General features: G+C 31.2%; 1 protein-coding gene across 2 annotated transcripts in view; it reads left to right on the top strand.

Moving 5' to 3' along the window:
- Positions 1 to 24,762, top strand: part of ADGRV1 (adhesion G protein-coupled receptor V1) — a 710,827-nt gene that overhangs the window by 184,195 nt on the left and 501,870 nt on the right. For both annotated transcript variants that reach the window (XM_074282108.1, XM_074282109.1), the window contains 12 exons: positions 1,488 to 1,581; positions 3,717 to 3,795; positions 3,924 to 4,062; positions 6,420 to 6,561; positions 9,994 to 10,256; positions 12,064 to 12,239; positions 13,405 to 13,529; positions 16,722 to 16,882; positions 16,969 to 17,115; positions 19,003 to 19,113; positions 19,870 to 20,134; positions 21,181 to 21,303. In XM_074282108.1, the coding sequence (XP_074138209.1) occupies positions 1,488 to 1,581; positions 3,717 to 3,795; positions 3,924 to 4,062; positions 6,420 to 6,561; positions 9,994 to 10,256; positions 12,064 to 12,239; positions 13,405 to 13,529; positions 16,722 to 16,882; positions 16,969 to 17,115; positions 19,003 to 19,113; positions 19,870 to 20,134; positions 21,181 to 21,303 (1,825 nt within the window). The remainder of the gene's footprint in view (positions 1 to 1,487; positions 1,582 to 3,716; positions 3,796 to 3,923; positions 4,063 to 6,419; positions 6,562 to 9,993; positions 10,257 to 12,063; positions 12,240 to 13,404; positions 13,530 to 16,721; positions 16,883 to 16,968; positions 17,116 to 19,002; positions 19,114 to 19,869; positions 20,135 to 21,180; positions 21,304 to 24,762) is intronic.

Genomic DNA, 24,762 nt, shown 5'->3' with positions numbered 1-24,762 from the left:
TTATTATATTATCAAATCAAATATTGCATTAATTAAATGATTAACATGTATAAAATTCATTGTAAAGTTTAAATTGACATATTATTTATATTCTATTTGGAATATTCAGTGCACAAAATTACAGACAAATGAAAAAGATCAAATACTTGAAGTCACTGATAATTTTTTGCTAAGCTAACATTTAATTTAATATGGTGCTATGTTAGGATTACAAAGTGAGAACTTAGGTTATCTGGGCAATTCTCTAGCTCAGAATTCACACCTTTAGTTCTGGCCTTTAGGGGGAGTTCACATCTTTGAACTTCAGAAGAGGAGTTTACACAACCTTTAAAAGGAGCAAGTTCATTGGTTGAAGTATTTTCTCACAATCCCTGTTGAGTTCTCATTACAATCTCTGCTAGGATAAAAGAGGAGGGCAGGAGGGCAAGGAGTGAGTCGAGTCTGGGACTGAGTTGGGACGACAGCAGACTGGAAGGATAACCTAGAGACAACTGGACCTTTACAATTTGGCCCTCAACATGGGGCAAGGACTTTTGCTTATCTTGACAAGGACTTATTCTGAGCCTTTCAGAGGAGCTAGCCCGGATCTTGACAGTGCTATGTATTTGGTAACCATAAGATATAGCATTTTGGTGTTCTTTTTCCACATGTGAAATGTTATTTTGTAAAGTTTGTAAATTGTATTTCATGTCTCTTAGAACTAATGACCTTTTCAGTTTGCGTCTAAGCTTCTTCCTTTGATTCCAGAGGCCTATTTCTTGGAAAAATGCATCTACCTTCATTACTCCATCCCTCTGAATTGTTTCTACCTCTTTTTGTTTCCCATGTTACTGATTAAAATCTAAAAGTATTGTGATAAAAAACAATTGATAGAGGAGGTGAAAGAACTACTTTTTTTTTTTAAGCTTTATAGCAGTGGCAAGAAATAGAGATTCAATTTTTTTAGCTTTTTCCCTAGTGATATATTAATTTTTGTCTATATGTCCAGCCTAACACTGTGCTCTACTAAGACGAAGCACTTAATAAATGATTGAATAAAATTGTATAAAAATCAAGCAAAAGGAGAAGTATAGTTTTAATGTCTGATTTTTGCTGGACCTGGCATTATCTCTCTTATTTCCCTTGTGTGTGGACCAAAACTTGTTTCCATCAAAAATAGCATGATACTTGTTCATAGTAGATATTTAGAATGCTAAGACTTTTCAGTTTTTTATCCCCATTAAAACTTTTTTATGAACATGTATCTTAGAGATAGTCTTGATAATAATACTATATTTGGCTTGATTGGCATCTATCAACTAGGATTACTATGAATACTTTTGGACATAAGAATAAGACAAATGTCTTTTCCATCTCTTGCTTGTAACTTTAAATTTCCCTTAAGACCATTTAATATGTACATCAACAAGACAATTTGTAAAATAGCCTATGACAAGCAAAACTACTTCAAGAGGATAATGAAAAGACTAATGTGTATGCTTTTTCAGGATGACATGCCTGAACTAGAAGAATACTTTCTGGTCAATTTAACTTCAGTTGAACTTATCATGGCTCCTCTGACTTCGTTCCCTCCTAGACTAGGTATAATTTTCTTTCTCTTCAATTAGCATTATACAAATTAATTTATTTTGTGTTGATCAATGATTTTATTCTAATGTTTTATGTGATGTCAAGAACAAATAAAAATAATTACTTTAGGCTTTAATAATTTAGATTTCTATTTATTTTATGATTTTTGAATAGTAGATAATATAGTAAACATTTAAATTTTATAAGGTTTTTGATCTATCATAATTATTTTATGTGTTATTTTCCTATTTGTCTATATACCAATCTAATTTTTTTTATCTCAAAAGTAATCAGTGCTTTAATTTGTATATGGTAATTGATGTCTTATTATTTGTTTAAATTAGGTTAATTTTCTTTTTAGCCATTAAATAGCAAATGATCATGATTCACTATCATTTTTTGTTAAACAGTAATCTTATTATAATCTCTCTGTTTCTTCTTCTTCTTCTTCTTTTTTTCTTTTTTTTTTTTTTTTTTTTACTTTTCTCCCTTATCTTTCTTCTGCATGCCTTTAGAACTCATTCAATTAATTCATTACAGACTGAAAGGTAAAACTTTATTCACATTTATAAAGATTAAACTCTATTTAGAATATATAAGCAATATAGCACAATATAGGACAAATTGCTACTAAATATTTGGAAATGGGAAGGACATGTTATTGTTGTCAGCCTAGCTAACAAGAGTTCCTTGAATTTCAACTCTTCCAAAGAGTTAGGAAGAAAATGTTACTACTAAAAATGTAAGTGTAAATGTAAAAGTGATATTAGCTGGACTCTCTTTTATTCTTGGTTGAAAGATAAGATAGGCTAAGAAAGAAAGGGCTAGAGAGAAATAAACAGGATACAAAGGTGAAATAAGCATCTAGAAAAGAAATATAACTTATTCTTTATCTAAAGTACAATTTCTAAGAGTCTTCACTACTTATTTGTAAACAAATTATTTTCAACTAATTGTAGGTTTTAGATAATTAGTACTTTAAAAAAAAAAAAACAAATGGAAAGGTATTTTTTCTCATCCAAAGGATCCCATTCCACCCAATTATTTATACCAATTATGTATATTTCATTCTGAATTATTATTGCTAATTCTAGCTAACAGCTATTTTCATTGCATTTCATACTCATGCCAATAGGGAATCTTTAGCTGAAAGAACTAGTTTATAATTGGACTTGACTTCATTAACCCAAAAAGATAATAATGTGATGGTCACTGAAGTTGCAGCCTAGAAAATATTATCTATGTCAGAGTGCTATGTAGTTCCTGGAAAGTTTAAGAAAATTCTTAAAGTTTAAATTATTTAAGCAGTTAAGAGCAATAGCTTAACATTCACAGAGTATTTTCTCTACAACAAAATTACAAGGCAGTATAAAGAGATATTTCTCTCTCCATTTAGCAGATAAAGAAATTGAGGTTCAGAGAAGTGAAGTGATATGGTCACATCCCTGGTTCTACAACCAATATTTATAACTGAATCTTATGACTCCAACTCTAGGAGCCTTTTTTTCCATACCATACCACCTGAATTACTCTCATTCTTCCTCCCAATCCTCTTCCCTTAACTAGTAATAACATAATTTACAATGAAATCTTAGCAATTAGAAATCTTTGGGGAATGAATTATTCTGGATAGCCACATTTCCTAACCCTTGGATTTCTATCCATTTATGAATGAAAGTGTGATTTTTAACCATTATAAATTTCTTTATCACTAAAGTGGGGGTAATAATAGCTTCTACCTGACAGGATTGATGTGAAGATTAAATGAGATACATGTAAATGCTTTGTATGTCTTTGTAAAGAATAATATAAACATGTTATTGTTGTTTTCCCTAGGGTACTTAGGTGCAGCAGATAGAATGCTGGACCACGAGTTTGAAAGACTCTTCTCCCTAAGTTCAAATGTGGCTTCAGATATGTATCAGCTGTTGTGACCCTGGACAAATCACTTTAACCCTGTTTGTCTCAGTTCCTTCTTCTACAAAATTAGCTGCAAAAGGAAATGGCAAAACACTCTATCATTTTTGCCAAGAAAGCCATAAATGGGGTCACAAAGATTTGGACACTATTTAAATGATTGAACAACAATAATAAATATTATGAACATCATCCTCCTCACTACTACTAATATCTGTTTTGCTTTTTAGATTCAGAAGGCTTAACAGCACAGATTATTATTGATGCTAATGATGGAGCCAGAGGAAAGATTGAATGGCACAACACCAGGTAATTCCTATAACTGAATTAGTTATATTAATTTGTTTTGTAAATATATGTGATTTAATAAAATTAGCTTTGCAACTTTACCACTAACTGCATACTTGAAAGTGGATTATTTCTCATTTTTGTTTGAGGTTTGAAGTACAAGAATCACAAGGAAGTTTAACACTGGTGGCACACCGAGGTGGAGGGTCACTTGGCCATGCATCCTTGTTTGTGTATGCACAGAATTTGGAAGCACAACTAGGGATGGATTATAACTTTACTCCAATGGTAGGAATCAAAATAATTCATGATTTGTTTTGAAGTCTGTATGAAGGTCCTAGCAATGAAAGCCTAGTGAAGATGGAAATTTTATGTGCAACTCAATCTTAAAATAAAATTTTAATTTTAATATAATTTTAGTGGAATTTATAAAATTGGGCTTATACAATGAGCTCAATACATTTCTGTTTTTTGAAGCAGGTTATTATATTATTTTTATCCTAAATAGAAGTTACTTATTAATGAAAAATACTACTTTTGCATGATAAGATGCAGTGATAAACTGAAGAAAATCATCTGAATTCTTTGATCTCTTTCCTTTCCCTCTTCCAGCCATCTCTTTAGCATCTCTATCACCACACTCAATGAGTAGAATTTCCTCCTTCAACATAATTTCCCTGTAATAAGAGCTATAGATATAGTAATAAGAGTTTATAGATTAGTAAGACTAAAGTGATGGGTAGAAGTTACAGAAAGGCAGATCTTTATTATATATTAGGAAAACTTTCTTAATATCAGAGCTATACAAAAATGAAATTGGCTATATCTAGAGATAATAGATTTTACTTCATTAGAAATCCCCAGGCAAAGACTGATTGTATTTTATACGTAGATTGGACTAGCTGGCCATAGAAATCTGTATCAGTGCATGAAGGCAGGAGATGATTGGATGAAATTGGAAAATATTTAGTGAAATGCAAAATGTATATATATGTATATATGAAATATAAAATATCTATACAGAAGTAGTGGAATAACGCTGGAGAGGTATTTTTGAATCAGATTAAAGAGGGCCTTAAATGTGGTTAAGGAGCTATATTTTATCCTTAAGGAAAATTGGGAGGGCCATGGAAGTATCTTTTTCAGACCTTTGCATTAAAAGATTATGAGTAACAACTGAATTTAAAAGGGAGAGACTAAAGATAAGAAATTCAGTTAGAAAGCTACATTATATTAGTTATATGAGAAATATTGAGGTCTTGGACTATAGCAAGTGTCCCTTTTAAATATAAAGAGAAAGGTACAGTTGTGATATTTGTGACTTCAAAAATGATGAGAAGAAAAAAAATCATCCTTATTTTTAAGGAATCTGATATTTTTGTCACAAAAGTGCTTGAGTGTTTTAATTCTAAAGTAGATTTTTAAAAAATCTATTCACAGATAGGCAAAACTGAACCCCTGTCCAAAAAAAAAGATAATAGAGAGACTGCAATACAACATGCACATTGATTCACTGTTAAAAGAGCTATAAACTGGTCCCACTGTTTAGGAAAGCCATCTTTATTTTTTCCCAGCTCTTAACTCTATGACCCACCATGTGCCTGAAGTAATGTACCCATGAAATTAAATCTTGAAATTTTTTTCTGTACTTGAGTCTCAGTATCAACTACTTCTGCTCACATTTTAGGTTTAAGCTATGGAGACTACTGGAACTGGGTGTTTTTGATGGTAACTGATGCTCTTCTCTGGGGTCTTCTCTAAACAGATGAAAATACTTACATCATCGGTAGTTTTCCCAACTTATTTATCCAGGACACGTCTGATCTCATAGCACTTTGTACTTCTTATGTACTTAAACTCGATTTTGTACAGTATTGATCTGTGTACACATCTTATAGGCACCTGTGAATTGTAAATTTCATGAAGTTAGACATAACATCCTATTTATCATTTTTATACTATGAATTGTATTGAGTAGGTGCTGAATCAGAGAAAAAAGAAAAAGTATAAGGATTCTATTTTTTCAATAGATTATTTTAGTGCAATATTTTCATGTAATATAAATGGTTTCAACCAATAAGTGATATTAAAATTTATAAAAGGAGATGATAATCCCAATAAAGCATGATCATTATCAAAAGTTGGTTATATCTTTCTTAATTATACTGTCTTTGAAGTGCAGTTTAAAAACATTAACAATAATAATAATAATAGCATTTATATAGCATTTAAAAGTTTTTAACCATTATATAAAAATACTACCTCATTTGAACAACAAACAAGAGGTAGATACTATTATTATTCATTTTATATATGAGGAAACTAAGGCAAAGAGGATTTAAATGACTTTATTCAGGATCATAGTTAGTATATATTTGCATGTGGATTTGAAATCAAGATTTGACCAAAGAAATTATTTGGAGATTACAGGAGGTGAAAGTGTGGTAGGATGCTATGTCTTAAAAAGAAGACTTGCTCTGAACCAGATATTAGGTATAGCATAAAACCTTGCCACAAAGAGCCATGTATCATAAAGATACCTCAGGGTATTTTTGTAAGCCATCATACTGTTTTTTTCTAAATAGGTGTTATATAGCAAATACTGATTCTTTTCATTTTAATACTGTCAATATTTTTGTGACCAGATTCTTCACTTCGCTGATGGAGAGAGGCATAACAACATTGAAATCACAATTCTTGATGATGAAATACCTGAAGGAGATGAAAATTTTTTGATGATTTTAACTAATCCTTCTCCTGGACTTGAGCTGGGGGAAAATACAACAGGTAATGAAATCATATTTTCTCATAGAATTTCTCTTCATTTCTTCTTTAACTTTTAAAATTATCTACATCAAAGTAGGCTGGAGGGGTGAAAAAGATTAAGTAATACTAGAGGATTTGATCTGCTTCACTCTCATCTAGAGTGAAAAAATGCTTAAGTTCTGTACATTCTTTTTTTTGCTTTACTTTATTATATATATTTATATTTTTAATAATAGCTTGTTATTTCCAAATAAATGCAAAGATAGTTTTCAACATTCACTCTTACAAAGCCTTGTGTTCCAATTTTTCTCCCTCTCTTCCACCCACCCCTTCCTATGGACAGCAAATAATCCAATAGAGGTTAAACATGTAATTCTTCTAAACATATTTCCACATTTATCATGCTGCACAAGAAAGATCATATCAAAAAGGAAAAAAAATTGAGAAAGAAAAAAAAAAAAAGCAAGCAAAGCACCAAAAGGTGAAAATACTATCTTTGTGATTCACATTAAATCAGATGGGAATGGTTCAGTGAAAAAGCAGATGGCAATGAATGTTCTTTAACATAATTTCCATTGATAAGTGCTTAGCCTGAGGAAAAAATAACTAGCTGCTCACTTCAGAATTATCTTCTTAGCTATATTATATTATAGGGTTGAAAGTACAATGGAATCTTGAACAGATAGCTAAGTCACTGTATTTCACTTCAACTCATCCTAGATAGGAATTTATTGAGTAGAAACTAATATTTAATTTTTATTTCAGTTAATGTTTGAAACAGAAAAGACATTTTAACACCACAATAGAATTAATCATACAATCTAACACTTTGATAATGTGTATGGAAAATTGTTTCAAAGACTGAATAATGCTTACTATTGAAACAAGTCATCAACTGTTCAAAGATGCAATAAAATTCAGCACGTAATAAATATAAGACAAGTATAATGAATATAAATAGCAAATAAAATCATTAGTTTACTGTTGACTGGATTCTATGTTAATGTTTCTCCAAAAACATGCCATGGCACATAAGATTTTGGCTCCTTTATTATTGAAAATAGAAAATTTATAAGTGCATAATTCTGTTTGATATTTCTTACTTAGCATACATAGAATACTTAATATATTATTTACAAAATAAATAAAACTTGACTATGACCTTTAAAGTAACTTTAAAATATATCACATCTTGAATTCACATAAACCTACCCACACCTTAAACTCCCACCTCTGAGACACTTGGAGTGTTATGATTCCTCATGGCATAACTGTGAGTTAACAAAAAATTGAGAACCATATTGTTTGCTGACTTCTAGGAAGGTAAGAATTGGGTAAAGAAAAGTACAAATGACGTTATATGGAAAGTCAGTACTTTAGTGCCTTTGGGTACCTTGCTGCTCCTTTAAGTCATTGTCTTCTCTTTTTTTCCATAATACACCTATAAATACATATGATTTCATGTGAAAAGAGTCTTCATTTAGAGAAGAAAGAGTGAAAAATGCAAAGAGATTTAAGCAACATGATCTCTTGCTTTTCATGTATTATTGCTTCTAGCTTTAAAATGAGATTCTTAAGGCCCCTGAAGAACTACATGAATCTACCTGTTATTTATGCAGAGAAAAATATAGGCAAAAAATTTTAAAATATGATAGGAAGATGGGAGTGCCATGTAAAGTATAGGAGAAAAACATACATACATACATACATACATACACACACACACACACACACACATATATATATATATATATATATATATATATGTACACATACAAACATATACATACAGTTCCTGACCCTTTTTGTTTTTGTAACTTTCTTATATTAAGATTCTACAATTATACCATGAATTGACACTTTGTCATTAAATGGCTAATATTTAAATAAAAATATTTGGAAGCAACCTATCTACTTGCATTGTAGATAAAGTACTGGGCCTGGGAATCCCGAAAGATCAGAATTTAAATCTGGCTTCAGACAATTAGTATTTAACTCTGAGCAGGTCATTCAAATTCCCCACTTGTAATGATGGGATGATAATAATAAGCCCCTCCCTCCCAGGGTTGTGAGTATTTAATGAGATAATATTTGTAAAGGGCTTCACAAACTTTAAAATGCTACATAAATGTAAAGTATCAGTATTCTTTAAAAAGTAGTAGATTATTGTGATTGTGTAGTTGTTTTTCAGTCTTATCCAGCTCTTTGTAACTCCTTTTGGGGTTTTCTTGGCAAAGATACTACAGGAGTTGACATTTCTTTCTCTGGCTCATTTTGCAAATGAGAAAACTGAGGCAATCAGTATTAAGTGACTTGTCCAGGGTCTCAAAAACAAGTTAAGTGTTTGAGGCCAGATTTGATTTCAGGAACAGGACTTTTCATGACTGCAGACTGGGCACTTAGATGCCCTAGTAGTGGATTATGATATTTTTATTTTATTTTATTTTTTGCTGAGGCAATTGGCAATTACCCAAGGTCACACAGCTAGGAAGTGTTAAGTATCTGAGACCAAATTTGAACGCAGGTACTCCTGACTTCAAGGCTGCTGCTTTATCCACTGTGCCACCTACTTGCCCTGGATTATGATATTTTTATTCTCTGTAGAGAGTGTCTTTGTCGTTTTCTATCATAATTTATCAAATGAAGGCAGAAGCATAAGTCTGACAGCCTATGGAAATGATCACTGGACTTGGGATCTGTCTGTGTTCAAACTCTGTAGCGTAAGGCAACCACATGATGATCATGCCTTCCATCTATAAGACAAGGAGGTTAGATTAGGTTATTTCTGCTTTTGACCTGGGATACTAGGCTAAGGTATATGGTCTTCTAGGCCCCTATGTAGGACCATGTAGGTGATAGTCTGACATACATATGAAGATTTCCCAAGAATTCTTTTCAGGTCCTCCCTTTAAATAGTCTTCATAGTGTTTATACTAGATTGTTTATTGCATGCTTTTCTCCTTTATCTCCCCCCTGCTTTTTTGCTTCCCTCCACTGTTTTCCTTCTCCCATCTCCCCCCTTCCCCCTTTCCCCCCTCTCTGTGATTCTAAATCCTTACAACTATCAAATAACTCGTAATCAGAAATAACAATTTTAAGAGAAAAAATGACTCTAAAGAAGATACATTATAATTTGCTTTGCACTCTAAGGAACACTAGACCTTTCTGTCTTTTTGAATTTTTTATTCCCAGTGTTTAGCCCACATATTTGTACATGGTAAGTACTTAATACTTTTTCATTTATTCATTCTGTTCTATTTCTTCTCTCCTTTCCTTTTTGTTCCTTTCTCTTTCCTTTTTTTCTCTTCTCTACTTCTTTAAAAAAGAAATATTCATTTCAATTGAACAAGTATGCACTGAATGGCTTCTAAGTGCTCAGCCATTATAGCCTACCGTATATTGATTTCGTATTTTTTGTTTGTTTGTTTGTTTGTTTTGTTTTTATTTTGACAGCTTTAATTACTATACTTGCCAATGATGATGGCCCTGGAGTTCTATCATTTAACAATAGTGAACATTTTTTCCTAAGAGAACCAACAGCCCTCTATATCCAGGAAAGTGTTGCAGTATTATACATTGTTCGAGAACCTGCCCAAGGATTGTTCGGAACAGTGACTGTTCAATTTATTGTAAATGAAGTTAATTCTTCAAAACTATCTGAGGATCTGACCCCGTCAAAAGGATTTGTTGTTTTGGAAGAAGGAGTTCGATTTAAGGTAGGATACTTGCAGATCGTAAAGCATAAAATACCATTTTTATTAAGTGCCTAAAGTCTTTTTGGAAATAAGATGGGTTATAAATTGTCAACATTTAAATAAATAAACCATATTTATTATATCTGTTACAATATTTTCCTGGTTCCACCCACTTTTAAATATAAATTATCCAGTGAGAGAATTAAATAATATAGTAGGTCATGTTTTTGTTTTAGAGACTTGTGCTACTGTACCTAAACATTCTATATTTTCAAGAACTGTTTTTAGAAGCATTATTTTATATATCATATCATTATGAAAACAAACTGCCTATCCCTACCACGATGCTTTACTTTTCCATGCATCTTTGGCAAGATTCTAGTTAGATGAAATATTGCTTGTCTCAGAATATTTGTCAGAGTCAATATCTTGTTTGTATACAATAGTAGCTGCTTGGAGAATAATGGGAAGAATTTGAATGAAATATATTTGTGATGTTTTCTCACTGAAATTGTACTATAACTTATTCACAGGTGCACATATATGATACTATGCCATATATTCTACCTTTCAACTCTTCCTTTAGAAAGTATTCTCAATAGAAAGCACTAAATAATAATAATCAACATGTATAGTACATTAAGATTTTACAAAGCACTTTATAAATACAGCACTGATTTTGTACTAAGAACTATGCTAAGCCCTTCACAGTCATCTCTGTCAATTCTCACAATAACCTTGGAGTATAGATGCCATTTATTATTACCATTTTGCAGATGAGGAAATTTTGGCAGATCTGCCTCAGTTAAATGACTTGTTCAGGGTCACATGTTCTGAAGTGGCATTTGAAGTAAGATCTTTCTGTACCATAAAGCTGCCGCTCTGGTATAAGAATCTGGTCTCCTTTGTTTTGTTTTTTTATTCTGAACATTTCCCCTTTATTTTCCACCATTCTTTTCAATCTCACTATGGCTGGGAAGTTACCAAGTGACTGTATATACTGACTTGATTTTGAGGATATTGTTGAGGTAAATTTCTCTACTTCACCTTTTGTAACAAGTGTCAGCATATAAACTGCCATTATATTCATGATCATCTTTTTCTTGTGCTCATCTTGGGCACTGTATGTAAGATAAAATGAAGAAGAGTTTCCCACCCTGTTGCTTCTTGTTACTTTTGGGTACCTGATGAAAATAACTCTATCATCAACTTTGTTTTCTTCCCTAAGGAGAACCTATGTATTTTTAGTAATTCTCTGCTCTATTTTCCCACTGATCTGTCACTGTTATTTCAGAAATACAAAGAAAGCCACATACGGCTACTTTATCTATGTCTTTGTTTCATGAGTTATCATGGTCAAATAATTCATCATCAAGTGGCCAGATATATAATAGGTAGCATGTTTCAGAACTTTTGTTCTTCTGATCTCCATTTTGAAAATCCAGTGTAACCATTTGAAATTTAGATATGATGATGAGGTGTATTCAAGAATAAAATTGTAATAGAGTTGGCTTCATGAAGTGCTCTAAATTACAACTCAAATTGTGACAACTGTAATAAAGAGATAATTGCAATTTTGGACTTTGACCTGATCTTTTAAGAACAAGAAAAAGCTGGATATGTTAGTTGTCACTTACATACATGGAAGAACTGAGGAATTCTGACAATATAAGCTACATAAATACGCTACCACATTATGAGAGTCTGAAAAAATAATAAGACACTCCATGGACTGGATTATTTTGTTGTCAAAAATTTATAGTTTGTCTCTATGTGTGCTGTGTTGGAGCTGTATATTAATGACTTCATCTTCCTAATTTATTTTCAGACACTCCACATTTCTGCCATATTAGATGCAGAACCAGAGATGGATGAACATTTTGTTTGTACTTTGTTCAACCCAACTGGAGGAGCGAGACTAGGGACACCTATTCAAACTCTCATAACTGTTTTGCAGAACCAAGCTCCACTGGGTCTCTTCAGTATTTGGGCAGTTGAAAATAGGTATAATTTATTAATATGAAGATTATAGCTTCTGATATTCACTAGAAAGTATGAAGAAAATGCAGAATGTCAATTTCTCTGTGGGCACAGAATATTAGTAACCTGAAGACGTTCAATATTAGCAGTATTAGTATAACTCTTATGTTTCCACTGAAAATATGACATTGCTAGTATTTTACAATAATGCGAAAATATAATAAACGATTGAAGCAACTAATCAGCTAAATGTGAGTAATTTAGCTATTTATTCAACTTGAATATATTTTCAGCATTTCCATTAGTTGCTGAGTTTTTTTGCATTTAATTTCTTGAAAATAAACTGTTTCATTCATAACATTTTATATTTACATAGCATTTAGCAGTTTACAAAGTGTTTTCTCAAGCATTATCTTATTTAATTCTTACTGTAAGGATGGGCATAGAAGCTGAATCTGTGATTTCATTGGCATAAGGAACTCCAGAATTAAGGAAACTCTCTCAATGCAAGCTGTTGCTTTGTACATAGCTTTTAATCCTAGAAAGTTGTCGGTAGCCCTGAAATTTTCTGTGCCAAAAGGGTTATGCAGCCATCATATAGAAGAGATGGGATTTGAACTCACCTCACTGTTTCCCAGGCAACCTAACTATCCCATTATGCATCCTCCTACAATGTGGTTATGTATATAAGACAGACATTATCTCCATGAGAAAACTGAGTCTTTGTTATTGCCAAAGTTCTATAGCTGGACAGTGACAAACTCAGACTTAAGTCTAGTTTCTTGATTTCAGGTTCAGGATTCTTTATACCATATCCATTGACTCAGACTAGTCTTTAACATTTTTCAACTTGCATATTATTATTTTACAGAATTCAGGTCCACTACTTGCATAAACATTATCAAGCATCTTCTTTCTGCAGGACAGTGTGGTAATTGTTGAAAGACATAGTACACAAATAATATATACTTTCTTTGTTTTAGACAAATGTATTCAATGATTTATTTTCAGTCTTATAATGTCACAAAACATCTTAGCATTATGTATTCTATAACGAAAAGAAAATTTGCTTACCATCAATTATGCTTCATTATTTATTTTATGCTCATGAAAGAATTGCTGAATATCAGTTGAATATGAAAATGAGACTTTTTTTTTTCACTTTTTAAATCTTACTTGTTACTTTTAGAGCCACAACTATCACTGTTGAAGAAACCAACAGGACTGTTTACTTAAGTGTGTCCCGAAGTAATGGACTTAATTTAACTGTGAGTGTGGAATGGGAGACTGTGTCTGAAACTGCCTTTGGCATGAGTAAGTTCAGTTTCTTATGAAAACAAAACCTCAAAGATCTCAAATAACTATTAATTTCTTTTTACTTTGTTAGTCGTTTTGTTGAAAGATGAGAAAAAGGAATTAATAAGGTAGCTTGGAAGGTTTAATTTGTTATTTAATTTCTCCTTTAGAGTTCTTCCATTACTTTTCATATTCTATTGGGTTTCCAGGACTCATTTTATTTTAGAAAGCATTCTTCACCAACACTTAGTTTTTGAGAATTCAATTATACATACATGGAGGTAAGGAAAATGAGGGCAGAGACTGAAAGAGACAAAAGCAGAAATATAAAGAAAGAGGGAGGGCAGAAGAGTTAAGGAAGGGAAAAACATAGAGACAGAGAGGATTATTGGTCCATTTTATGAACATTTGCCCTGGTTGAATAGGAAATAGGACCTGAGTCTCCTGTTTTTTAAGTGTTAGTATTTTCATATGAAGGATGATTCTAGAAATCTCCTTTTCATCAAGCCACAACTCTATTCATTCTGTGTGATCTGGGAAAGTTAATAAGAGGAAAAATGTTCCAGTCCTTCCTAGTCAGCTACAAATCCCCTGCTATATTCCTTTTGTATTTCTTGTGCCTTTAGTTATCTCTAGGTGAAGCAGGAAGATTGTGTGTAAAATAATTAACACTTCTGGGTGAATCCCTTTCAGAAGAATGTTTCCTTCTAATTAACAATCTTTCAGGCCAAGTTTTACCCTCTTTTAATTTTTTCCTTTATGAATAGTAGTACTGGTATCAGGCCTGTTTTTTTTCCCTTTTCTATGTGTTTTAAAAATAAAATTTGTATTCAGTTGTTTCTAAAACAAGGATTTAATGTCCCCAAACAAACCTTTATACTGTAATTGCTTAAGGATGCTATACTGTATTCTGGGTAGTTTTTAAGAGATTTTTTAAGGGTAATATTGATTGTATATGGGGTACACCTTACTGATTTTATACACTAATTACACTATTTTATTTTTTTTATTTTTAATTTATACACTAAATACCAATGTATTTATTACATTGGTATTTATTACTAAATTGTTTATTTATTACTTTATTATTTTATATATTATTTTATATTATTATATATTTTATATATTATATACATAATATAATATATATTATATATAATATATTATATTATATATAATATATATATTATATAATAATATATATATATTATTATATAATATATATATTATATTATATATTATCTTATATATTATTATTTATAAATACCAATTTATTACTAAATTGGTATTTATTACTAAATACCAATGTATTTATTACATTGGTATTTATACACTAAATACCAATGTAAGGTATAGTTCTATTTTATCTGAAGATGTTTAAGTTTAAGAATTAGCTCTATTCTTTAATCACAGATATATTGTCATCTTGTCTGACTATGTAAAACTATTAAGTGTTTTATGAAAAAAATGGCAAACTTTCAAAATATCTTTTTTGTGTGAAGATGAGAACTTCACAAAGTAATTTTTTTTAAAAAGGGAAAGTGTTAAATGTTTTTAAGAGTGTGGTTACTTTATTAAGTAGGCATAGTGTCAGCATAGTAATTGATCTACAAATCAAGTTTAGCTTCAACATTTATATTGTCTATTTTTTACTATCTCCTAATTGATATGATAGTATCTTTTCTATGGGCATCTGCAAAGGTGGAGAGCCATTAATGTGAAAATTTCCAACTTCTTTTTACTCTGTTTCAGAAAAGAAGTCAATCTGATGGACATTTATTTTAATTGCTAAATAAATATAATAATTAAAATATGTGAAAAATTTTAACTGACATTCAATATATAATTTTCTCTTTTATACTGCCAATTTTTTTGGATATAGCAGGGTTTTAGTTGAAAACTCTGACAGGAGAGCCAGTTAAAGCCTTGTGTGTGTGTGTGTGTGTGTGTGTGTGTGTATATATATATATATATATATATATATATATATATATATATATATATATATATATGTAATATGTGACAGTATTGAGCTATTAAGTGTTGAACAATATAGTCTTTAATACGTGACAGTATTGAGCTATTAAGTGTTGAACAATATAGTCTTTATTTCCTGAGGTAATAATTGAGACATGCTGCATAGTGGTATGCACCTTTTTAAGAGGTCTTTATTCATTAATTTTTTCTTTTATTTTCTTCTTTTTTAATTCAGCAAATTTTTAACTGTTTACTACATTCAGGGTACTTCATCTGACAAAAATGAAATGACTAAATATACACACATACAGTATGCATATATGTATATAAAGGCATTTATATTATAAAATTCAAATTCATACACCATGGCAGAGAAGCATAATACATACATGTAGACCAGTTGATTATTTTTATTAATTCCACATATGCCATACTGATACACATTATTTATTTATTTAATTTTTTGATGTGATGCTTCTTTTATTTAGATTCTACTCATCATTTAAAGGAAACTCCATTTGTTTCTATTATTTACAATGGTTTTAGGAGAAATAAATGTTATATTTCATCAAAATTTTTTGAGATAATCTTATATTTCTGTTAGTTTTATTATTATTATACACAATTTTGTTAATATTTTCTTAACATTAAACCAGCCTTACTTTCTTGGACTAAATACCACTTAATTGTAGTTTATTCTTCTAGTGATAGTTATAATCTCTTTGTTAATATTTAATTTAAAATTTTTGTATCAATATACATTAGAGAAATTGATCTATAACTTTCTTAGGTTTGACACTTCCTGATTGAGGTGATACATATAATTTAAAAGCTTTTTTCTTACTTATGTGTACAATTGGATGATGCCAATTTTAGAGTATTTAGCATATTTTCATCAGTTTTTCATATGCAACTCATATATGGTTATTAGTATACAAGATTTTACTATTTAAACTTGTGTTTCATGGCTTTTTTGTTTAGAAATCCCTGGCAAATAATTTACTTAAAAGGGCAACTTTTTTAAAGTTTTAAAGTTTAAATGTTAAAATTTGAAATTAATTGCTAGGAATACTTTTAATTTAAAAAAATTTTGCCTGAGCAAAATTTACAACTGAACTAATAATAATCTCAGAAATACAGCCGTTCATTGATTTCCAAATCCAAAAGTTAGAGAATATTTTAAAATGTAAAAAGTTTTTTTTTAATGTAAATATTTTTTTTCCTCTGTTTCAGGGGGGATGAACAGTGTACTATCTGTCTTTCAAAGTTTTGATCCAGCCTCTGGCTGGTGTTTCTTTAAATTAGGAGAATCAGTATATGGTATAATGTTAAGAATATCCTCCCAACAATTTTCTTCTCTCTACCGATGGCAAGGAATTTTCATTCTAATTGAGGTAAATGTTGATTCTTTTCGTTTTAGATAAATTAGCTATCTGTATTTATCTATTTCTCACTATTTTTCTTATTGTTTATTTCTTAGGATATTAATATACAAAACCCTAAAAGCTGTGAGACATTTTATATCAATGGTTCTCCCTATGTTGTGATTACTCATGGAGAAAAAGATGGAGAGAAACCTTCTAAGAATAGCATATATACCATCACATCTGAATTCAAATTATTCCTGGTAAAAAATTTAATATTTTGCATATAACATTTCTTAAGAGACCATATTTTTATAGTTTTGTTTAAGTATCATACCATATATGTTCTAACTTCAGTTGGAAAGAAACTGCCTCTTATAGAGTGGTAATTTAGCACCCAAGACTCACTAAGATTCTGGGTGTCACAAGGGCTAGACTTCTCTAGTTCCTTTGCAAGTATTCAACGGGCATATGGTTAGAGAAGACAGCCTTGATTTCACCCCCAGAAGATTCAGAAACTGCATAGGAGTCCACAGGTGGATATTGAAACACAAAAGTTATTTAGAGGACTCACAATAGTCTATAAATAGGTGTAAAATAGAACATTCAGAATTATTCCCTTTAGAAGGAACTGAATTTAGCCTTGCCATGGAAGTAATACATTGATTTTTATTTTTATTTTTATTCTTTTGGTGGATCCTTAGATTTCCTAGTAGGTCCTATACAGTTTCTCCAAAATTCTTAGTTTTCCCTGTAGTTGCCTCTCAGGATGTAAACAGATTTTGGGGTTGCTGAGCAACCTGATATTCTAATGAGCCCCTCCCCCATTTTCTCTGAGACTCGTTATGGTCTTGTGGTACTATTTTGACATCTCAGACTCCTGCTGAGGGGAAACATCCTTTGTAACTCTTAGACATCAATTTTCTTCTCCTTCAAGATAGTTTTTTACTCATTGGAATAGTTAGGTTGACAAGCTTCCAACTTCTCGCCCCCTCATGATAAGGCTTTAACCTTTCTGGCTCTTCTAGATGCAAGAGCTAACTCTCATTCTCTTTTAAAGGCTAAGTCTTCAAACTCTTAAAGTTGGCTTTATTCTTGTGCTTGAGTTGCTCAGTTGCTCAGGAAATTATATTTTTTCTGGCTAAAAGACTTGATTTGGTAATCATATTTCCCAAGAAATTGAAATCCCCTATCTAATACATAGACCTTTTCTATTCTAATCTAGTTTAGGAAAAAGGTAGGAGAAAAAAAGAGAAAAAAGATCTGGGTAGTGTGAATGTTGAACTTCTACAAACTGTTTTAAAGGGGTGGGTCTTTTGATAAAAGTCCAACCTCCTGAGTCATTTTAATAAAGACAGTAGGCCTTGGTGAACATTATGAAGATATTTTCTTTCTTTTTTAAAAAAAATTATTTTGGTTAAGAAATGAAATAAATATTTTATAGCATAATAGAATAGAAGAAGGTGATTATGTATAAAACTGAAAATTCATTATGCACAATTTGCTATTCTTTTTAAATATATAACAAAGTTATCATGTAACTTTCTTTCCCCCCCTTTTTTTCCTGCTTGTCCTAGAAATAGCTAACCTTAGAGACAAATATCTGTGAATGTATTATATATGTACCTATATGTGTGTGCACACACACACACATATATATATATTTACATGTGTAAAATCATTCTATCCATATTTCTATTTATCAGAACACATTCTTTTGCAAGCCCACATTCTTCTGCAAGCCCACATTCTTCAGGGATTGAGCTTACCAGATCCTAGACAAAGGCTCAAGTTCTATGAAGTCATTGAGATGATTGGGAGAGTTCATTAGAACTCATGGGATTTAGAATTCATGGGAATTCTCTCATCCATCATCCACCTTCCCGCCTTCTAATTCCTCCCTTAGAAATGGGTCTCTCTAAGTAATTTGTCATATGTTTCTTTAGTAAGGACCACAGAATCATAGGTTTATAATTCAGGATAATACTTTTCATGTCTTCCTTCAAATATCTATAAGAAACCAATGTAAACTTAGAACTCACAATTCTCTAAATTGTGTTACAAGAAAAATTGGCTAATAGTGACTATGCTTTTCATAACTCAGTTCTCTTTTTCTTAATTTTAATTGTATTGTTATTCTTCCTTTATAGGAACAGACGATTGTAGTTCCAGAAAGTAGTCAAGTAAAACATTTCACTTTAACCAATCAACATTTTTTGATTGTTGCAAGTCAGAAGAAGGATGATTCTGAATTGACTCAGGTTTGATATTTTTCTATGTTTGAAAAAAAATCTAGGTTTCTTTTTAGTACCATAGCTTAGATTTCAGGATTTAAATAAAGCCACACTTAACTGGCAAATAAGAAAATGGAACTTTTTTTGATTTATTACAGGTCGATTAAATATTCATTTTCTTTTATAAAATTAATTTATTTAGTTTTCCCCAAAAATGGCTGGGTTGAATGCCTAGGAAATTAAATAGTCTGGGTCACTATTTATGCTTACGTCAAGCACTGGCAGCCTTCCTTCCCCTGAAGCCTATATGTACTGCTGTTATTGAGATTAGATTAGAGCCTGGATGACTCCTTCTCAGAGAGAACTCTTTCCTATGATAGGCTATAATATTATATTACAAGTGAGTCATAGTGAGATTTTTTTTCAATGCTTTAATTCACATCTTAAAACTTTTTTTTATAAATTCACATAATAATTAGGTTTCTGTGAACACTAAGATTTTGTAGGTCTAATGTTTTTAGGAATTGATTCAGTTCCAAATAGCCCACTAAGCAAACAGGAAAAGAAGGCAGTTTGGCATCAGTACCCATCTGAGGCTCGTTTATCTTTCTGCCTAAGAAGTTGATTTCCTCTCATTTTTGAAAAAAAAAGTTTGGCTTATGAAATTATTTTTGAACTTCATATGAAATAAAAGGAGCCCTCAGAGAATTTGTGTGATTTATTAGGTTGTTGAAAGCTCTAAGGTCCTGGTATAAGATGACTTTGTTTTTGAATCTCCTACAGGTCTTCAGATGGGTTAGTGGAAACTTCATGCTGCATCAAAAACTTCCTGTTCATGGAGTGCTGAGCATGACCTTGTTTTCCAGGGGAGGGTCCATGTTCCTAGCTGTTGCTCCATCTGACCCTGGACTAAATTCCCTTTTATTCAGATGGTCAGACAATGAATTTAGTCACTTTCAAGAAGTGCCTATCATTGGGACAGTGCATGTGGAGGCTTTGACTTCAGGGGATGACATCTACTTAATTTTTGCCAAAGGAATATATCTAGGTAATAAAATACAACACTTGCCCATGTAGCTATTATTGAAGTCATCTAGTATTTATATGGTACTTTATATGAGAAAATTGCTTGACAATAATTTTTTAGTTAATCCATAAAATATTTCTTTGAGATAGACGGCTGACATATGATATCATAGAGAGAGATGAAAATATAGAACCATGTGACTTAAGCTCTGTCATAGTGTGAAGTAAGAAAAGAAATAAAAACACATTAAAATTTTTTTTTATCTATGGTGATCTTTTGAGCCTCTAGTTTCTTCAGGATAGAATTGAAAATAAACTTGACCTTGGAAGATTTATAGTGATAATACAAAATCTACCACAACAAAATCTTAGACATGTAACCCTAAGCCACTTCTGATACATCTTAACTTTGGAAGCTCACCTGTAGTCAGTGGGTGTCAGTGATGCAGGAATGTCTAGGGAGTTCGGGTAGTAAAATTGCTTTTTGAAATTTTTCTCTGAATTTGAACAGATGCTTTTTAAAAACAATTCTCTCTCTCGTCCTCTCTCTCTCGCTCTCTCTCTCTCCTTCTCTCTCTCGCGTACTCTCCTCTCTTCTCTTTCCGCACACACACGTTTTTTTTTTTTTTTTGTTTTTTTTTTTGCTGAGGCAATTGGGGTTGAGAGACTTGTTCAGGGTCCACACAGTTAGGAAGTGTTAAGTGTCTGAGGCTAGATTTGAACTCAGGTCCTCCTGACTTCAGGGTTGCATCACTCTACTTTTAGAGGGAAAATGAACTGTTTCTTTAATATAGTCAAACATTGTTTTACCTCAGTTTTCTTGTTTACCATTTACTAATTTTAAGTGGCTAACTATATATATATATATATATATATATATATATATATATATATATATATATATATATACATTTTGTTATAGTATAAAAAAGATGACCTATTTCTACTTTAGTTATGTTCTCTTTATTAAATTTAATATTCTTTCATTATATGTTTTCTTGTGTAATTGTTTTTGTTTTTTTCTTCTAATTTTTGCCTTTAGACTTTATTTTTCTTCTTTTCTTATAGGAGACAAGAGTTCAACTGACATTTTCATCTGGGAGACAGGGCAGTCTTCTTTAAGATATTTTCAGTCCTTAGATTTTGGTGCTATAAACAGGATCCACTCCTTCACACCTACCTCAGGGATAGGTATGGATTAATGTTTGGAAACTTATTCTAATTGCAGCCAGTACTTTCAGATAACAGTAATAATAAAATTAATTTAGTTTTAGTTATAATAAGTTTTGATTCATTTCTGTAGGCATAGAATTATGGGAATAATGATATCCAAATTAGATTTTATAGACTACAAAGCAACTGACATGGACTTGAATTGGGGTTTTTGATTAAGAACTATTTCTGTCTTTCCTAGGATTGGAGAATCCTTACACTTAATGAAATATTAAGTTTAGGTTTTGATCTTTTCATGATTTTCTCTAGTTTCAGCTTGAAATGCAACAAATTAATTAAACAAATAGAAAGAGCTGTTAAAAGGAAAATTTAGAGTTGTAACATAGATGTAACTCTGGAAGGAATCTTTAAGGTCATCTAATTCATTCCTCTCATTGTAGAAATGAAGAAATTAAGACCTAGGGGCCCTAAGATCACATGGACTTTAAGTAGCAGGACTAGGCAATAAACTCTCTAACTTCAAAATTAAAGCTGTCTTTCATGTCCTTAGCTTTGAGAAACTGAGGCATGACAGTAATTGGCTTTTATGTAATGTGAAATTATAATGGAAATAGAGAATTGCTATTTCTAATCTCTGCTGAGTATAGAATTAGAAAAAAATATGTTTACTTACAACCTAATGATTTTAGGTTCTCATAAAGCAGTTTATTCTTTATTGTGAGGCTTCCAAAGAAATATATCATTTATTTTCTTCTTTATTTCTCACAAATTAGGAACTGGCTAATTTCATCTTTTAATATGGCTTCAGATATGTTCTATGTCAATAGGGCAGCAGACATTACATTTCTTCTATATAAGTCACCATTCTAGCAGCCAGAACTGCAAAGAGGTCCCTGTTTACATGTGACTAGTGTATGTTCTGAGAGACAAAACGTGTGTGTGTGTGTGTGTGTGTGTGTGTGTGTGTGTTTAGATATATCTATATCTATATCTATATCTATATCTATATCTATATCTACATATATTTAAAATACAATAGAAATGGAATATAGTAATAATTAGAGTAAGTAGTAAGGAAGAAATTATCTTTTAAATCTCTGGATAAAAGAAGAATTTATGACCAAACAAGGGAGAGGATCACGGAAGATAAAATAGATTGTTATAATTATATAAGATTACTATTTACACAAAACTGATATAATTAAAATTAGAATGGAAACAGGGTAACTGGAAAATAGCTTTGCAGCAAGTTTTTCTGATACAAGTTTCATTTAAAAGATTTATAAGAAACTGATTCAAATTTTAAAATTTAATTCACCAATTGATAGACAAAGAATATGAACAAGTTGTTTCCAAAGAAATTCAGCCTATCAATAATTATATGAAAGAAATGCTTCAAGTAATTAATAATTAGAGAAATAAAAATTAAAGCAATTTTGAGGTTCAGCCTCACACCCATTATATTGGCAAAATACCAAAAGAAAAAAATGACAATTATTATAGATGAAGGTCAGACCAGGCATGTTGATGAGAAGTGGTCCATTCATTCTGGAAAGCAATTTAGAACTATGCCCCAAAGTCACATTAAACTGTATATATTCTTTGATCCAGTGGTACTAATAGGTCATTACCCAAAAGAAATCAAAGGAAGAAGAAAAGAGCCATATGGAGAAAATTATTTATGGGTGCTCTTTATGGATGCTCTTTTCATAGTAATTCCAACCTGAAAAGTAGGAGGATACTGATGAATTGGAGAATGGTTAATTAAATAATGGCACATGAAAGTAATTAGCATTATTGTGCCAAATGAAATGATAATTTCAGAGGAAACTGAAGACTTTTTTAGACTAATGGGAATAATTTATACAATAACAAAAGCTATATAATAAAAAAGAATTTTGAATTATTTTGGAAATCTGATCCATGAAATCCATGATTCCATTTGTCCTACTACTACCTTCCATAGAAGTAACTTAAAATGTAGAATGAGATATTTACATTTTGGTTTATCACTAATGTGATCATTTATTTTACTACAATTTGTTATTAGGTTTTATCTTATTTTGCAGTTGTTTAATGGGTAGAGGGACGAAAGGGGCTGGAGCAGATAATAAATGCAAGTAAAGTGAATGATAATATTATAAATGAATAGCAGAGTCAAAGGATACTATAGGAATTTAAGGAAGAAAGGCAGAACTATGTACAGAAGATTTAAATAAGAAATTGAATAGGAGCTGAAGGTTTTTGAAAGGTAATAAGAGGAAATAAGAGGCAGTATGGTATAATGAATAGAGAACTGTTGGTCTTGAAGTCAGGAAGGCCAAGTCCTATATCAGTTTTGTACTGGTAGTGAAACTTCACAAGCCATATTAAAAAATACATGTCTCATTTCAATACACTTGGGATGGAAAATGCCATCTGTATTTAAAGAAAGAAATATAGATATTAAATGTGGATCAAAGCATAATATTTTCAACTTTTTTGTTAGTTTTCTTGCTTTTTTGTGGTTTTTTCCCTTTTGGCCTAATTTTTCTTACACAATATAAAATTTGAATGGAAATATGTTTAAAAGGATTGCACATGTTCAGCCTATATCAGATTGCTTGCTGTCTTGGGGCATGAATAGATAAGGAAGGGAAGGAGAAAAATTTGAAACAGAATCTTACAAAAATAAATGTTGAAAACTGTCATCACATGTATTTGGAAAAATAAAATATTGTTGAGAAAAAAACCCTAAAATACATATATCATCCATCACCCTGAGTTCATCACCTCTGTCAAGATGTGAGTAGCATACTTTATTTTCAGTTCTCTAGAACTCTTATATTACTTCTCAATTTGGTCATTAAATATTTTTAGTCTTTCAGAGATTTTTTGTCCTTACAAGTGCCATCATTTGTATAAATTGTTCTTCTAGTTCTTCACCATTTCATGCAAGGCTTCTCAAGTTTCTATGAAAATCCTGGTTACATTCATCTTCCATTCCTTTTATAGTCCTCTTTTATCATCATCTTCTTGAAGTTAGTCAGCACATATTAACGACCTGCTAGGAATCATTGGAGGTCCATATCTTGCCACTAGTACTTTCATAATTTCCTCCAGATCTCCCCCTATCTCTTTTTTTTGTGCCCTTCTTCTTGATAAAATGAAGCAGCATTGTCTATAGCAGGATATTTGAAAAATGGTAACAGTGTTACAGATGAGCTTATATTCTGTGTTAGTCATGACCTTGGCTTTTGTGACTTTCTGATTATTAAGGATATCAGGTGTTTTTGGCTGAGACAATTTTTAGCCTTTTTTAATCTCCTTTCTGTGCTTTTTGATTTATATATGCAGTGATAGGGTGTAAGAAGGCAAGAAAGGGAAAGAGAGAGTTTATGAAAGGCTTTGAATGCCAGACAAAGGAATTTATATTTGATACTGGAGGTATTAGGAAGCTAATGGAATTTATTGAGTTGGGGGATGATGTAAACAGAC

The sequence above is a fragment of the Sminthopsis crassicaudata genome, chromosome 1 (genome assembly GCF_048593235.1).
Source record: "Sminthopsis crassicaudata isolate SCR6 chromosome 1, ASM4859323v1, whole genome shotgun sequence".
Classification (NCBI taxonomy): domain Eukaryota; kingdom Metazoa; phylum Chordata; class Mammalia; order Dasyuromorphia; family Dasyuridae; genus Sminthopsis; species Sminthopsis crassicaudata.
The sequence above is the reverse complement of the archived record's forward strand: the minus strand, read 5'-3'. Positions and strand labels throughout refer to the sequence as shown.